Here is a 17,197-nt window from a genome sequence, read left to right on the forward strand (position 1 = left end):
TTGTGAGTGATGATTCCGAGATAACGAAAGTTCGGTGTGATTCGTTTGTGAAAGATTGAGGAAGTATTTCTGTCAATTCGTCAACATTGTCGCGATATTCGATGATTGATAGTGGTGTACGCTTGGATCAAAATAATACGTGAGAAAGGACCTATCGATCCTTGCAATTTATTACTGGTTAATATTGATTGGTTGATCGCTATCATTCAGCAAGGCAAGACGACGGTTAAAAAGGAAGAAAAGGGGCAACCACCACTAATTATATATTATTGTACATATTTACTTGTAACTGCTATTCGTATCGCAGAGGTTTCTGTTCTCTACAGATCATTTCCTCAATGATTCAGCGGGAAAAAAACGGCAAAAAATGTGAATAAAGTTAGATTTGTGTATTATTTAACCGATATCTCCTGTTGTTGCAACCTCCCAGAAAAGCAATTGTTATCAGCTCACTTATTTAAACGCAAACTTCACTAATATCCCCATTACGATTAGGAAGTTACAACAGATTATATGAAACATTGGCAATAATTAATTACTTGTAATATTTTCGCAGACATCCAATATCAAAGTTTTCCGGGCCCAGCATCGAGTTGTTCTATTCAAAGACAAAAATTCGCCTGCGTTTGGCTGCTGTGATTTCGATTTCAAGTGACAAAATAATGGCGACTCGTAGCGGATAACTTTGGAACTAATATAAAGGGTTTTCATAACTGGATTAAAATATATAGAGGGTCTTTTAGTAAAGACTCGAATTTACTTAGTCAAGACTCAAACCCTTCTAACAAGCCTTCAGTTCACATCACTCGATGGCGCTAGAGGATCTGTCAACCGAGGTTTTATGAAAAATTGTACACATTTGTTTAACAAAGATTTTTGTTTAAATAATTAAAACCTTTTTATCCATAACATCATTTTACATTTGAGATACTGGTTTAATATCCAAAATACTCAAAGCATTGCTCAGGACAACTTGCAGCGCTTGCAACATGTATAATCTTGCAAACATTTTTGGAGCCAGATGGACACTTCCTCCCTATAGTTCGTATTAAAAAGATACAGTATAATAGATAAAAGAGAGAGAGAGAGAAAGACTAGTGAACACATATAATACATATACAATGCACAAAAAAGATGATGAAGGAAAACAGTAAATAAATTCTAAGTCTTAAGCTAATATTGTAATCACTAGAAAGTGGATGTTCTCTCTTACCATCAGAATTTTGGTTTTTCCATAATATGAGCTGAATTTCTGACACAGTTCTGACAAGAAAGTGCAGATTACTTGCGGGTAAATCTGAAAATTCGGCTTGTATCTTAAGCAGTTTTGTAGCATTTGGGGATATCCAAAAATAAAGTTATATATGAGTTCCCATTCTTCCTAAAAACAGATTAAATACTGTCATAAGGTTCATACCTTACATACAATTTTTCAAAATTTGAATGATAACGTTATTTTTGGTAATTTAGAAAAATTTTTCAACCTCTTGTTGTAATTGCGAAAAATCCACATCGTCGATATTCGGTAACGGAGGGAACTCTCCGCATAAAACCATCATATTGTACTTTGCTATAATCCTTGCTATTCTGGCAGTGTTATACAATACAAACGATGCACCTACGATATTGATACAGTATCTAAATATGGACTCTAGGATACAAATTTTTGTAATCAGATTAGAACTACAAATAAAAGAAACAAAAAGAAACATTATTTATAACTTAACAAATAAGTAATTCTAAAATGCAGGCTACAAGAAATAAAAAATATATAATAAAATTTACTAATGAAACATACCTTTTGTATTTCTAATATATGTGCTAGATTTACAAATGTTATACTCTATAACAACTGGTTGTCTAGGTGCTACAGATATTAAGTCGAAGATTATAATAGCATGGGCCATATCGCACAGAATGAGATATTTCTCTACGTTGTCTTCATTCTCCTCGCAATTAAACATATAGTGGTAATTATTATTCAGGTAATCCATTCTGTCTTTTATGCATTGTTCCCATGTGGCATGTATTTCCTTTGTATTTGACTGTATATTTTTGACAACACCGCAAACATATCTTTCATATCCATCCTCAATTGATCCTTTTGATCTCGACGTAAATATATATTTGTCATTACAGTCTTCATCTGATATCCTGAATTTTATAATATATTTCGTTAAACAAGTTTGGATATACAAAGAATGGAACAACCCAACTGTTTATATAATACTATTTGAAAAAATTTTGAAAACAAATTCAAATATAGCACAGCGCTACCTATATCCATGTAGATCCATTACTTTAGCTATAATACTTCTGATTAGACGTAGTCTCTGAGTAGTGAGGTCGGATTTTGTATCAGATTGATATCTTAAATTAAATACTTTATCATTCGCAATAATTCTTCCAAATGTATTATCGCAGCTAATAGCTGTCTTAATGATGTTTGGAATAACATCCATGCGATTCAGATACACACAAATCTTTTCCTTCTGCAATGAGCATCGTTGTATTCTTATGGGCCAGTCGCCACTCTTAGATAATAACTGTTCAAAAACCTGTAAAAATCCGAAAAGTCTACAATCTAATAATTTTTTTATCAAAACAACAGCTATATATATATATATATATAATTATAATTGTCATGTTTAAAATTAGGTTAGGTTAGGTTAAAAACGTTTATTTACTTCCTTGGACACATTTGCGTCTGTGTTATTTCCTCTCGTATCATGTATGTGCGTGAAATGTTGCAAAATAGTGGCACAATTTCTATCACAGAGAACAAATCTTTTCCACGCATTGAAGTTATTGATAAAATAGAATTCTCCATTTACTGCTAAATTTCTATTGTTTACTTTAAAAGCTGTGAAATTCTCATATGTGCACTCAGTAAGATAATGAACTATCTTGTCGACTAGCGATCTGCTGCAGAAATCTGTCCAACTTTCCATTGATAATTGGTAAATTAATAAATAACTCTCGCTATTTTTTGACTGACTGAATTAGCAAGCGTTGACCGGCAACGTACGATTATTTCGCAGCAATCAAACACTGTTTACTGCGCTAGTAAAAAAAATCGGTTCTGCTAGCATTTCTTAAATTCTTATAATTCAGATACCCAAATCATAAAGTAAATAATCAAGTATACTGGTACACATATATCATATAACAAATATTACTCGAAAGTCAGCATAACACTTAGCTAAGACTCGAATCACAATTTACTAGTTTCTATAAACTTTAGCGAAGATTCATATTTTATCAATTCTCATCTAATATCATCTAATATCCTCATCTTATATCTAATCGAGACTCAATTCACATTTAACCAAGACTCGAATCATTAGACAAGTTTGCTCAAAGCTGCGTTCCGATATTGGCTGCCAGTGCTGAAAATCTATAGCAGAGAGAAGAAGGAGAGAGGTCACGGGCCGCGATTAGCCGAGCCCAATGTGAGGCGCCCTCTGTACAAACGTGCACAAAGGCAGCGGCGACCGACGACGACGCTGCACCCAGGGTAGCGAAGCTAGTGAGGCCGCGGGGCAGCAGCGCCGGCGCGAGGCGACCGAGCCGGTCAACGATGTTGTACCGTCGGCCAACGACGGAGATTCTAGAATGTCTAGATTCCAGAATAATCTAGAAGTTCTGACGTAACCACAGGCCAAGTGATCGTCGTTTCTAGAACGTTCTAGATTATAGCAGAGAGGAAGCTGAGAGCGGCCAATACGGCGTTTTCGGCAACACCGATTTTTCGCACTGGAAATGGGCGCCATCTGCATCCGAGAGGGGAACTACAATGCTACATCCACTTTCAGGTTTCGGCGATAAAATCTGCATGTACTGGCAATCCGTGCTACATCCATTTTCAGGCGGTTTATGTCCGTGCTACAACCATAATAGCGTTCTTGACAAGCACGGTCTCGCACATTGTTACGCTTATGTTTATAACATCAATTAACATGTGCAAAAAAAAGAGAATTGACATTGTGTATGATTAATGTCATGAAGATCATACGAAGTGTCCGGTAATTAGCTGCCAATCCGAAGTGTGAGGGTAGATTGTTGTCGATATGCAGGTACGGAATACAGCCCCTGTACCGCGATTCTGTAACTCGTTATTGGAGTTAATGACACTTTCGTTATCGTTAACTCCAGTAATGAGTTACAGAATCCAGCTGCTGGTATATGTGACACAAATAATATATTTGCAGTACTGGTAGTGAATATCGGGACGTAGCCCAAATAATAAAACAACTCCGTCCCTTTTTTCTTCAACACAGATTTATATACTTCTTTCACTCTAAGAGCAAAAAGTGCAATCTAGTTCAGTTAAAAAGAACAGATCTTCGTGTCACACACATGCGTCGTATGGTCGATGTCAACTTGACTTTTGTTTTAAAAGTTAAAATTTTTACAATTTTTACACGATCATGAGCTTTTCTGTATATGAGTCATACGTTGCTGTATGCAATAACGAGCGTGTGATAATCTACGATATCGAGAATGATATTGAAAACATTATAATCTTGCCCGGTTTGGAGTCGAACAGCAAGGTTGACGTACACAACAATGTGGATATCGAGAGTTATCATATGGTAACATCCGTAACATTCTCGGAGGATGGAAAATATTTTGCAATATGCGCAAATCGCAAGCAGCTATGCCTGTATGAAACAAAGAACACGAAGCTTCTGTCTAATCGTACACTTGTCAGAGCTGCAAGCAAGATGAGGTTTTCTCCAAACAACGATATCGTGGTTGCTGACAAGGCCGGTGATGCTTATTTATTCTCTACTAGCTCTCCGATGGGAAATGGTACTTTGATTTTAGGGCATTTGTCAATGCTCCTTGATGTACTTGTCACACAAGATATGAAGTATATTTTAACGACCGATAGAGATGAGAAAATTAGAGTTTCCATGTTTCCTAACTGTTACAATATTCTATCTTACTGTTTGGGACATGCCAAATTTGTGACAAATATCTCAGAATTACCTCATGATAAAAGCATCTTAATATCATGTGGTGGTGATGGCAATTTAAAATTATGGGACTATAAGCACGGGACTGAATTGATGTCTGTAAATTTCTGTGATAAAATATCAAAATGTACGATTGATAAATTTAATCAACATCTTCGTGACAATTATTATGATGAATGTGTAGATGTATTGCCTGTCAAACATATGAGAGTGTCTCATTTTCATGAAATGGAATCTTTGGTCGTAATAAGTTTTTATAATAGTGAAATATTATTAATTTATAGTATTACTAATGATCAAAAATCACAACTGGTAGCTAATTATTTGGAATCCTTATCTGTGGAACTTGAACCAGTGGACTGTTGTTTACATAAAAAAAACTTGTGGCTATTAACAGATGTAGGATTTCGAGTATACAAATTTCAAGATAATAAATTTGTTGTTCATGATACTTTAAATTGCGCAGTGAAACATCTCAATAAGTCCTGGGAAACTTTAAAAGATATTACTGTTAAGCAGAATTTCTTCCCTATTTTATATAAAAGAAAATATGACAATGTACAGGAATATTTAGAGAGGAAAAAAATTCGTCTTGCGACAAGTAATACATTGTAAACATTGTAATATCATTTTTAGAAATATACATAAAACACAGCAATTGTAATTAACACATATTTTATAAAATATGTAAATAAACATTCATGATAACTGAAACTTATCTCTCAATCATTACAAATATGTATATTTCAAGTTAAAGTTGCTAGACTGTGCCAATATTTATTGTATTATACATGTTTGTTGATCTTCATACTTGTGTGGTACAAGATGGATCACACAGAAATTAATATATTTAATATATGTGTCACTTGTGTGAAATATAAAATAGTGAATTGCAGATTACACAGGCTTATAGTCTAATTTAGATTCTAGTTTTTTGTTGTCGGAAACTTTTCTGACAGCTTTCATAAAATCTTCCTGGATTACATACTCTCTTTCTAATCTTATGGCAAATAATCCTGCCTCTGTGCATACATTTCTCAAGTCGGCTCCATTAAATCCATCCGAAAGTTTAACTACTGCCTCATAATCTGTGTTACACATTTAATGAGGAATATTATTAATATAATATTCATATACGTCAGATATGTACAAGACAAAAATATCTTACCGATTTCACCATGTTTAGCTATCGGCAAAGCATGTATCTTCAATATTTCCAAACGCGCTTGTTCGTTTGGTAAAGGTATCTCGATTTTTCTGTCTAGTCTTCCAGGCCGTAATAATGCGGGATCTAAAGTGTCAGGTCTATTTGTCGCCATTATCATTTTGACTTGACCCAAAGAATCAAATCCATCCATCTGATTTAACAATTCCATCAAGGTTCTCTGGATTTCTCGATCAGCACTAGTTCCTTCCGAAAATCTGCGGCCGCCTGCACGCGAATACGGATATTGATACAACTCATATTGATGTGATGATAGAAATTTATAATTGTTTGCTATACAAATATTATATACTCACCAATAGCATCAATTTCATCCATGAATATAATGCACGGTTGATGATCACGGGCATAATTGAACATTTCTCTAATCAATCTAGCAGATTCGCCGATATATTTATCAACAATTGCACTTGAGACAACTTTTAAGAAATTTGCATCTAACTGACTGGCGACAGCCCTAGCCAGTAATGTCTTCCCAGTACCTGGGGGACCATATAACAAACATCCCTTTGGAGGAGTGATGCCAACTCTTTGGAAAAGTTCAGGATTTAATAATGGCAATTCTATAACTTCACGCAGCTCACGTATCTGTTCACTTAAACCACCAATTGCAGAATATGTAACATCACCAGGATCCTCGTGAGACATATTGTAAACTAATGGATCAACCTAGTAAAAAGCAACAAGGATGAGGTTTATGGCATTTAAGACTTAGAAATTGATTATTCCACTTATATATAAAATTAGGAAACTTCCTTACTTCACGTGGTAAATAACGCATAATTGTAAGAGTTGTCATGTCTAAAGCAACTCTGGTTCCAGATTTTAACTTATTTTTATCCAATTGACGTCGACAGCCAACAACATAGCGCGGACCATTGGTTGCTTTCACAATAACTTAAAACAATTATACACAAACAATTATTCCCTCCTCTGTGTATATTCTTCATTTCATATATATCATAAGGATATATAGATATCATAACTCATACAGGTTCAATATACTTACACTTTTCTTCTGTAAGTTGTTTCAGTACCTCTCCAACAATCTATAACATTAAGAGATAGATAATTGTGAAGTAGATAATATTTAATTAATTGTAAAACTCTAATCGAAACAAAAATCAACATACCTGTCCAACACTTTGTAGCGCTTTCAAATCATTTTCAGATTTGTCATATTGCTTAGTCAAATCTTTAAGATGTTCTCTCACTAAAAAAAAGGAAATCACACGCTATGTTATCCCAATATATTGATAATTTCAAATATAACATATAGCAAAAATAGATAAACATATCAGTATTATAAAAGGGATGTATCTAAACACATAAATATAGTCAAGGGAAGTTTGTAGACCTGCCCTTTGTTACTGAACTAGTGTACACTTTCGAAGCTTAGAAGGAGAACAGGTATATAATTGTGATTTGTCGAAAAAACGAGAACCAGTGTGGCAGGTAGTGCAGCCAGTTCGAGTACAAAGACAAATCTAATACAAGAATAGAGACAATAGAATGTGCAATATGAGGTTAGAAATCTCTGATTCTTATAAATACATTTATTCAAGTAGATTTTACAATTTTGACAAACGTGTCTTACTTTCTTTAAGACGTGACTCTACTTCCTTGTGTTCCAAGAGCTTTTTCCGGAAATCTTGAAGGGCTTTTTCCCTTACAGAGTCCATGGTGACCGCCATTTTCACTTATTCTGCTGTCTAACTGTCACAGACAAAATATTCGCAGATGGCTGAAACGTGGGTTAAAGATGTGCACGAAACCGTGTAGAAAAACGAGAGAATAGGCAATATGGGCAATTCTAGAGACAAAAATGTCACTGTAGACCCTAGGAAATGAGCCCTCCTATTGGACATCGATATGGCGTAGTACACACAATCACACACCACACCGACATTGAATTATCAGACGCGTGTGAACATCATTTATCGGGCCAGAACGCACCTCTATGAAGTAAGTTTCGGGCCGAGCGACAGTTGCGCCGCAACTGACGTCTCTCTCGGTTCAACGCTATCACGTCGACGATCACTGTGTACATATGCATTACCTGCCGCACGCGTATCTATGATTACTCAAGTTTGTATACGCGTACCACTCCCGCTACTGCGTGTTCGCGCATTTTGTGGAATTTCCAGGAGAGAACGTAATTTGGAGTATTGGCGGAATATCGACAAGTGCGCATCAGTGTTCAAGCGATGGGGGACGCAGCGATGAACGTCGCAGCGTCCGGTGGCGGCGGCGCCGGCGGCGGCGGCAGCGGCGGCGGCAGCGGCGGCGGCGGCGGCAGCGGCGGCAGCGGTCAACGTATCGTCAAAGAGGGCTGGCTTCAAAAACGCGGTATTGCCAACGATGTCTTCATAATATTTATGTTATCGCACGATTCATAATATTTATGTTATGCTCGTCGCCACGTTCCCGACTATCATACGTTCCTCTTCGCATTGTTTCGCGAGCGTATGGTCACGCGGCACTAGTGTCACGAACGCATGCTTCTTCGAGTAATCTTCGTCGACACGGTATCTACAAAAAGCAATACCGAACCTCAAATGTGCGGAGCACGTTTGTACCTTGTAGATATCGGTTATCACGTGTATGCTTGTCCCCATGAGAGGCACGGACAAAAATTCACGGGCCGACCCGAGTCTCGCATATTCGCGTTTGCGACGATATTTTCGTACAAACTGTCTGTTTGTATGCTTTTATGTTATGTTACTTCATGCGATCGCGATGCGCATTTTCTGACGCACCATGGATGAAATATACGCTTTGGAATGTAGCATGGGAATGTAATCAATTCTTCTCTTAAATGTTAACACTCTTGTCCAGTCGTATCTTTTTATTATATATTCTTAAATATTAAAATATTTTATACGAGACTACGACTACGACTAAGAAATAATCACTAGAACAAAATGTCTAAGCTGTCAAGATAAAAAGGGAAATTTAACTTTTGTACATTGAATAATTTATTTGTAGGTGAGCACATTAAAAATTGGAGATCAAGATACTTTGTCTTGAGAGACGATGGTACTCTGGTTGGATTCAAGGCAAAACCCGATCAACAAATGGCTACATCTGCGCAGCCGTTAAATAACTTTACAGTGCGTGGGTGCCAAATAATGTCAGTGGACAGACCTAAGCCCTATACATTTGTTATCAGAGGCCTGCAGTGGACAACAGTAATCGAGAGGACATTTCATGTGGAAACTGAGCAAGAAAGAGAAGACTGGGTAGCAGCAATCAGGTTTGTTTTTACCTATGGAATTTCTTCTTAATATTGAGAAATGTCTTAACATTTCCATTTTTTTTTTCTACAGATATGTAGCTGATAGATTAGCCAATGTAGAGCATCAGCAACAAGAACAACCACAAATGCAACAATCTTCCTCTTCGGAGGATGTTGATATGGAATCGTCAATAGGTGCTAGATCCGATTCCTGTACTTCTTTAGGTGTTGTATCTGCAGATGCAGATGGTGGTAGTATTGATGAATTATCAGCAAAATTCAGTGTACAAGGAACTTCAAGTAGTAAAAGTACTGGTAAAAAGAAAGTAGTAAGTTACATTACTTATCTTTGTAACTAATCTTATCTAATCTTTCCTAAGGAAACCCAATATCATTGAGTATGCATTGCTAAGTTGTATGCGTGCCCGCACACGTGTGTTTTAGATAATCTTCAAAACTGATTTCCTTCTTATGAATCCTCTGAATGTATATGTTTCAGACACTTGAAAATTTCGAATTTTTAAAAGTTTTGGGAAAAGGTACATTTGGAAAGGTAATTCTATGTAGAGAAAAGGCGACAGGGCATTTATACGCTATCAAAATCTTAAGAAAAGAAGTTATTATTCGTAAGGATGAAGTGGCGCACACACTTACTGAAAATAGAGTATTACGTACTACAAGTCATCCTTTTTTAATTGTATGTTGATTGTATATATATGTTAAATAAGTGAATATTCTTATAAAATATTTTGTGACTCAATGTTATATATACATAAGTACAAAATCCATTACTCTTATATTACGATGGAATATTTATATATTATACCATTCTTGTGATATTAATTTTTTTATAAATTTCCAGTCGTTGAAATATAGTTTCCAAACAGCAGATAGGCTATGTTTTGTTATGGAATATGTAAATGGTGGCGAGTTATTTTTCCACTTGAGTCGATCGCGAGTATTTGGTGAAGACCGTACTAGATTTTACGGCGCAGAAATTATATCGGCCCTTGGTTATTTGCACTCTCAAGGCATTATATACCGTGACCTTAAATTGGAGAATCTCCTTTTGGATAAGGATGGACATATAAAAATTGCTGATTTTGGCTTATGTAAAGAAGACATTACATACGGTTCGTATCACTTGTTAAGCCGAAAGATGATGAAGTGAAATTGATGAAATGTTGAATAAATCGTAATGCAATTGCATATATATATATATATGTGTATATATATATATATATAGGAAGAACGACAAAGACCTTTTGTGGAACGCCGGAATATTTGGCACCAGAAGTACTAGAAGATAACGATTATGGGCGAGCTGTAGATTGGTGGGGTGTTGGTGTAGTCATGTATGAAATGATGTGTGGTCGATTACCTTTTTATAACAGAGATCACGAAAAGCTATTTACGCTTATTTTATTGGAAGAAGTAAGGTTTCCTAGGACGATTAGCAACGAAGCAAGAGACATGCTCGGTGGTGAGTAGAGATTACTAATAAGGATCATGATCATCGTGTTCTAATGTCGAAAGACTTTATTATATATTATTTCTATGCAGGTTTGTTAATAAAAGACCCAAGTAGAAGATTAGGTGGTGGACCCAACGACGCGAAGGACATCATGAACCATGCATTCTTCTCGTGTATCAATTGGGCAGACCTTGTTCAGAAGAAGATTCCCCCTCCTTTCAAGCCACAAGTGACTTCAGATACTGACACTCGATATTTTGATAGTGAATTTACCGGCGAAAGTGTTGAACTTACACCTCCAGATCAAGGCTGTTTAGGTAGTGGAGGGGGTCTGAATTCTATAGCAGAAGAGCAAGAACATTTCCCCCAGTTTTCATACCAAGACAGTCACTCTGCAGCAACTTCTTCCATTGTTTCTATTAATCACTGACAGTGTCAAGTGTCTTGATTAATTAATATAACAAGATGTGTGGTTTAATGCATGAAAAATCTCAAGCAGAAACATCTGATCACAACTGTATCTGACGATTGTCTGCGAAGCTTAAAGCTTTCCCAATAGACAGATCAATCAAATTACCATTCTTTACGATGCTTTTTTTATGCATCCTATGAGATCGTCACACATATCTCCAACGGCGAATTAGATTTATGCGTACGAATGTGCGCGCGCATATAACACCTATACACATAACTATTCATTAAAGTTGTATATGGCAAAATGTATACTGTAAGATTACATCGATATAATACGATATAGTACGATTAATACTTGCTGCATAAGCTCGAAGAATTATGACAGGGATTAAATTACGTTCTCAATTGAATCAAGTTAACTAAAACTCCTTGAGACACGTATTGTGAATATTGAACAATTTTCTCGTCTTCAAGGAACGCGTAGTAACCATAAGTATAATCTTGTGTTTAACAGAGTCATCGCTTGACACTTTCCAGGCTCGCTGTCATTGTTTATTATCTCATTTATGGAGGGGCAGTTCCTGATCCTTTTTAATCCGGTAGATGACTTACGGCAGATGCCAAAGTAGAAAATTAAAAATGGCAAAATGTCAATAAGGAGAGAAAAATAAAAAAAAAATGGTTTATCCATTGTGAAAAAGTAGAATTGTAGGAGATCAGCTTTAATTGAATGTATAAATTCGAGAGATCACTTTTTTAGCCTTATAAAGATATTATGACTGGCAATAATTGGAGATGTGCGAGTATTCGAGACACTAGCATAATATATGAATTGTATCGAGTTCGGCATATTTGTCGAAGCAAATGTTTGACTATTTTTGGGATTATTTGAAAGGATAGGGATTGTTTAAAAGAAGCTCATGGCTTGAAATATTTTCCGCCTACTTTATAAGGATTTTCTTCGAAAAGGTACCTATTGGAATAGTTCTTTAATGGTGATAACGAAATACAATATTGTGCGTGAATATTTCGTTGATTCATCATCAAAGCGGGATTGTTGCCAGCTAGTAATGTTAACGTTGCAAAATGATTTGTGCATAATTGTGATTAAAGTGCTTAGTGTATAATCATTCTTTGATGCGAGTATATTGTTACACTTGAATGCGAATACGAAAATATAAAATAATTATACAGTCAGTTTAATTACCCTATTTTTAAATCTATCGAAACTAGTCACACAATCTATATCATTTAGGTAAACTGTTCCATGCACGTTTACAAAATCTCGGTGATTTAGAGCTAGAAAATGTGCAGGAATACATTTAAGAAATTTGTAGGTTGAAAATATGTTGATCGCAATTATGAGCGCGGTTCGAGTAAGTTTTATCCGAAGTCAAATAAAATACGTGATATGATATATGTTAAACTGAAGAAACTCACACATTTCTAATTATAACAAATTTTTAACCGAAGCATCCGTTTTCCTAATGAAATCAAGCTATTCGTTATGTATCTTTATGTATCATTGATGAATAGTAATAATTGTGAATTAGATGGAAATATGAAATCTTATATACACTAATACTAAATATATGTGTGCATGTGTGTATATATACACACATACACATATTCATACACACATACACACACACAGACAGACATATATATATATATATATATATATACTATAATTATATAGACATACAAATGTATATATGTATGTGTATATATATATATATTTATTTATATTTATATTTTAACAATTAAACGATTATATTGTACGCGTCTTGCATTTACTAATTTTTTATTCGCTCATACATAAATTACACTGTTATTTTACTGTTCATATATTTCATGCATATATTTCAACTGCGACATACGCAGCTACATATTTAACAAAATGTGTACTGTGTGTGTGTGTGTGTATGTGTGTGTGCATGCGTGCGTGTGTGCGCATATGCACGCTGTTACATTCCGACGTTACGTTCGAAACGTAATGATTATAATAATTTCTTCGTGAATAGGGGAGAGATACCGTTTTTATAGAAAGGCGAGTTTATTCGAATATATGTATTTAAGTATACGCTACGAGAGGAACGGGAGGTGTTCCTTACGGGAAGGAAAACAACTGGAGACTGACGAACGGTTTCGTGAGAAGTTTAGAGGGAAACTACTACCAAAAAAAAAAAAGGGATGGGTCATAAAAGTAGGTATGGTCATAAAGCAACATTTGAAGAGGGATAGAAATGTTCGAGACATAGGTAAACAGACTAAGGCTGGAAAGATACAGAGATACGTTAGGAACGTAACAGCGCGCGTGTATGTGTGTATGCGTGTGTGGATTCATATTCATATAATACATAAATGAAAGTAATGAGTAACTTTATAATTACTAACTTTAATACTACACACATTTTATGTGTGTAATATATTTTTCATGTGTTTATTGTTCTGTTTTATTGCATAGCATTCATCAAATTAAACTAAATTTTTATTATGTTATTTTGTAGAAATGTTCGCATAAAGTGGCCAAGGCTTTTCTTTCACCAGCCAAATTCTGTCCAAGACAGCACCTTCTTTATCATCAGATACCTATAATACAATAAAATTAAATGATTTTTACTATTTCTTAGAATATACAAGATACGACTTTTTAGAATTTTGCGTTACAAAGGGATATTTTATTTGATTTTTGGATCGGAGAATGCCATGTTTATCTTGGATTTATACCCGATGTTTCGTGAACACCCAGTTTACTTCCTGAAATTTCTCGAAACATTAGTTTCAGACAGTTCCTCTACTTGAGAAAGTAAAGTGGAATGTTCACGAAACAAACCCAAGATGAATGCGGTATCAACCTGGAGATCAAATCAAAGACATTACACTTTTGAGATCGTATTATAATATACCATACCTGTTCTAAATATAGATGAGTTTTATTGAGGATTTTCATTCTTGTATATCCGTAGTCTGAGCTACGATATGCAGACCATTCTGGTCGTTTTGGGACAAATTTCTCTCGACCTTCTTTGCAACCAGCTGATCCAGTAACTATATGCACTGGTGCTTTGTAATTTTTATATGGCTCTTCATAACTACCGTTGTACACCTGTGATTATATCTTTTATTATTAATATACGAATTTTCCGTAAAAGGAATAACATGATAGAAAAGATAATTACTTGAAAGTTATACATGGGCCACATTCTTTCATAACTATGTTCATGCGCCCATATCTCTAAATCTACTTTATGCTTGAAAAACAAATCTTCCAACCCAAACCAATTAAGAAATGGTAATCCAATTCTAACTAAACTTTGGTGATTAGTGCAATCATCTGCATTTGCGTTACTGCAATACATTGGCCTGTGCCCAAATGTTACTATCCATGGCCGCTGATACCTACAATCGTAAATATATATATATATATATATATTGTTGTATCCGAGCCACAAGGTTTGTGGCAGCGTCCGTTATCCGTGAGCCTTAGGCATCCGATGCTGATTTTGCCATCTGAGCGAGGATTGTCCTGACGACGGAAAATCGATAAGAAGTAAACAACAAGAACAGCTGACAGAGAGTCTCCGGCAAGCTGTCATCGTAGACAGACGATAGAATTCAGAATTATTAAAATAGAGAATTATTCTTGTTTGAAGTTTGAGAAAGTTGCGCTGTATATAGTAAAGCTTGATATTCTTACGCGAGTGTTCTTATTTACCTGTGTGAAAGCGCGAGTGTGAGAGTGAGCGCAACAATATATATATACATACTCTATCAATTTTTCATCTTACTAAGATTTATTTAATAATATACCTTGCTTCGGGTTTATTTGCTTCCTGTAGATCCTTATCCAACCATTCATATTGTTTAATCAATTGTTTTATACCATAATTCATAAAATAATAAGCTTCAGTTTCTATAGCTACAAAATGTACAGGACCTACATTAAAACTATACCATAAACCTTCTGAATCACCAGGCATTGTAAATCGTGCTCTAAAAGAAATTATTAATTATTAATATTAAACCTTTAACAAGTGATATTAGTTGGTATTATTCAAACAGACCTATAATTGCTAAAGTTATATTTCTCTTCATGATTACCAGGCACAGTCATGTATGGTATATAAGCAGCAATAGATTCAATTTGTCGCATAAACTCATCACCTACACGTGCGTCGTCCGTGTGCATGTCATAAGCAAAATCACCAACATGAATAGCTGCATCATATAAACCACGTTCTGTCTCTTCCTGCAACCGTGACAAACTTTGTGCATTCTCATTGCCCATATCACCAAAAAGAACTATCTGTGGTGACCAATCTGTAGAATCTTTAGGTGTTCTCATATAAAATATATTTGACCATCCATAACGACTGCCACAGTGATATACTGGTAATAAAAGGTAAGATATTTATTATTGCTGAAAATACAACATGTACTCACAAAACTGCTAATTACTAATAAAACAGTACAATATATATCTTACTGTATTTGCTGTCGGCAGTTAAATTTTTCAGCCATACCCTATGAATATATTGTCTTTTTTGTTTGAGTCCGCCATCAGTAAAAAGGGTAGAATTTCCTTTGGCTTGGGAAACGAGCCCACCTATGCCATACTCTACTAATGATTCTTCAGTATCATCTCTTGTACTCCATGTCACAACAATATCATGAATGTTATCTAAAGATCATATACAAAATATGAATTATATCAATATAAAAATTTATAGCTTTTACTTTTTTATTCCAAATCTTACAAGTCACATTATTTACATATGTAAAATAAGACAATGTCCATGAAAATAATGAAACTTACCTCCATAGGAAAGATGCACAGCTTCTGGTTGATAATATAACACACCAAATGCAGTAGAAAAGAAGGATGAAATTATAAATATAATATGCAGAAGCATCTTTTCTATAAATAAAAAGGAACATTAAATGGTATATTTTAGTGAATTATTACCATAATTAATTACGAGTATATTAAAACATCGTTCTATGTACGAATTAATGCATATTTAGAAACAGAATGATTTACACAAATTATGTCATTATGAATATTATACCTATATCAGTTTAATACGTCAATTGTATCACACAAGTGTCAATTATCCTCGACTGTCTCACAAAGCAATACGGAAGCAATTGCATCGTTGGCTGCGCCACAACAGAGAGAAATTACGCATTATCTGGAAACGTATGTGTGACAAGAGCTTATCGTGGTGATTAATACTTTGAACATAGCTCACTTTAAATATTTGATTCTTTTGTTAGTTTCCGTCAATAATACGGTGATTGACCGATAGAACGATAAACAGATTTATGCGAAATAGGTTTCTTTATCAAGCCGCTCGGTGGCACTAGCCGATCGGAGAACTCAGAGGATTGCCTATTTGTAGTTCACAAAGCTCCGCTATGAGTCGCCACCATTTCTACTGACAAATCGAAATCGTAATAGGCTCACTGTCTTTTATTTTCAAACAGGAGAATTTACTGGCCGATCCGACAAACCTTTGGTATCAGATGGTTATCATATTGTAAGGTAGTCGATTATTTCTAATGTTTTATATCCACATAAGTCAGATACTTTTACTTCTCAAGTAGTACGTATAACTCAATAAAGAAGTCAGGCAAATTTTATATTCAAATAGCACGACTCAAAGGTGTATGTAGGTTAGGAAGACAAATAGAATTTTACATGATGTGTACATGCATTATTATAATTGAAACAATTCAACTTGCGCATCTGATTCTTCCGCATATATGCATGATGCGTTTACTATAGATATAAATAAAAGGGATTTATTTTTGGTGAAATTAAAATTATACAAATGTATAAGAAATGAAGATACAAATTA

At 35.0% G+C, this 17,197-nt stretch overlaps 5 protein-coding genes across 6 annotated transcripts; 2 read left to right on the forward strand and 3 right to left on the reverse strand.

Moving 5' to 3' along the window:
- Nucleotides 1–286: 286 nt before the first annotated feature.
- LOC105182838 (uncharacterized) lies at nucleotides 287–3,245 on the reverse strand. The gene is made up of 6 exons (XM_011140571.3): nucleotides 2,688–3,245; nucleotides 2,278–2,558; nucleotides 1,799–2,154; nucleotides 1,485–1,618; nucleotides 1,214–1,381; nucleotides 287–1,036 (listed from the first exon to the last, which is right to left on the reverse strand). Exons 1-6 carry the CDS (start codon nucleotides 2,949–2,951, stop codon nucleotides 917–919), a joined length of 1,323 nt encoding a protein of 440 aa, XP_011138873.1. The 5' UTR covers nucleotides 2,952–3,245; the 3' UTR covers nucleotides 287–916.
- Nucleotides 3,246–3,887: 642 nt separating this feature from the next.
- wuho (tRNA (guanine-N(7)-)-methyltransferase non-catalytic subunit wuho) lies at nucleotides 3,888–5,640 on the forward strand. Of its 2 annotated transcripts, none has more exons than XM_019841263.2 (2): nucleotides 3,888–4,076; nucleotides 4,212–5,640. In XM_019841263.2, the coding sequence occupies exon 2, from the start codon at nucleotides 4,431–4,433 to the stop codon at nucleotides 5,595–5,597; it is 1,167 nt and encodes a 388-aa protein (XP_019696822.1). In that variant the 5' UTR covers nucleotides 3,888–4,076; nucleotides 4,212–4,430; the 3' UTR covers nucleotides 5,598–5,640. The 2 variants fall into 2 exon arrangements, with proteins under 2 accessions (XP_019696822.1, XP_011138874.1); XM_011140572.3 differs by having other exon boundaries at nucleotides 4,048–4,076; nucleotides 4,281–5,640.
- Nucleotides 5,641–5,722: 82 nt separating this feature from the next.
- On the reverse strand, nucleotides 5,723–7,901 carry Rpt4 (Regulatory particle triple-A ATPase 4). Its single transcript, XM_011140573.3, has 7 exons — nucleotides 7,805–7,901; nucleotides 7,341–7,420; nucleotides 7,217–7,256; nucleotides 6,968–7,104; nucleotides 6,504–6,876; nucleotides 6,151–6,414; nucleotides 5,723–6,070 (listed from the first exon to the last, which is right to left on the reverse strand). The coding sequence occupies exons 1-7, from the start codon at nucleotides 7,899–7,901 to the stop codon at nucleotides 5,880–5,882; spliced, it is 1,182 nt and encodes a 393-aa protein (XP_011138875.1). The 3' UTR covers nucleotides 5,723–5,879.
- A 273-nt stretch (nucleotides 7,902–8,174) lies between these two features.
- On the forward strand, nucleotides 8,175–12,893 carry Akt (AKT serine/threonine protein kinase). The gene is made up of 7 exons (XM_025304874.1): nucleotides 8,175–8,556; nucleotides 9,196–9,463; nucleotides 9,537–9,774; nucleotides 9,945–10,142; nucleotides 10,308–10,578; nucleotides 10,692–10,928; nucleotides 11,009–12,893. Exons 1-7 carry the CDS (start codon nucleotides 8,415–8,417, stop codon nucleotides 11,347–11,349), a joined length of 1,695 nt encoding a protein of 564 aa, XP_025160659.1. The 5' UTR covers nucleotides 8,175–8,414; the 3' UTR covers nucleotides 11,350–12,893.
- A 227-nt stretch (nucleotides 12,894–13,120) lies between these two features.
- Nucleotides 13,121–16,690, reverse strand: LOC105182841 (acid phosphatase type 7). The gene is made up of 8 exons (XM_011140575.3): nucleotides 16,406–16,690; nucleotides 16,153–16,254; nucleotides 15,823–16,017; nucleotides 15,401–15,725; nucleotides 15,147–15,329; nucleotides 14,516–14,735; nucleotides 14,248–14,442; nucleotides 13,121–13,925 (listed from the first exon to the last, which is right to left on the reverse strand). Exons 2-8 carry the CDS (start codon nucleotides 16,247–16,249, stop codon nucleotides 13,833–13,835), a joined length of 1,308 nt encoding a protein of 435 aa, XP_011138877.2. The 5' UTR covers nucleotides 16,250–16,254; nucleotides 16,406–16,690; the 3' UTR covers nucleotides 13,121–13,832.
- Nucleotides 16,691–17,197: the final 507 nt, after the last annotated feature.

The sequence above is a fragment of the Harpegnathos saltator genome, unplaced genomic scaffold (genome assembly GCF_003227715.2).
Source record: "Harpegnathos saltator strain DR-91 unplaced genomic scaffold, Hsal_v8.6 scaffold657, whole genome shotgun sequence".
Classification (NCBI taxonomy): domain Eukaryota; kingdom Metazoa; phylum Arthropoda; class Insecta; order Hymenoptera; family Formicidae; genus Harpegnathos; species Harpegnathos saltator.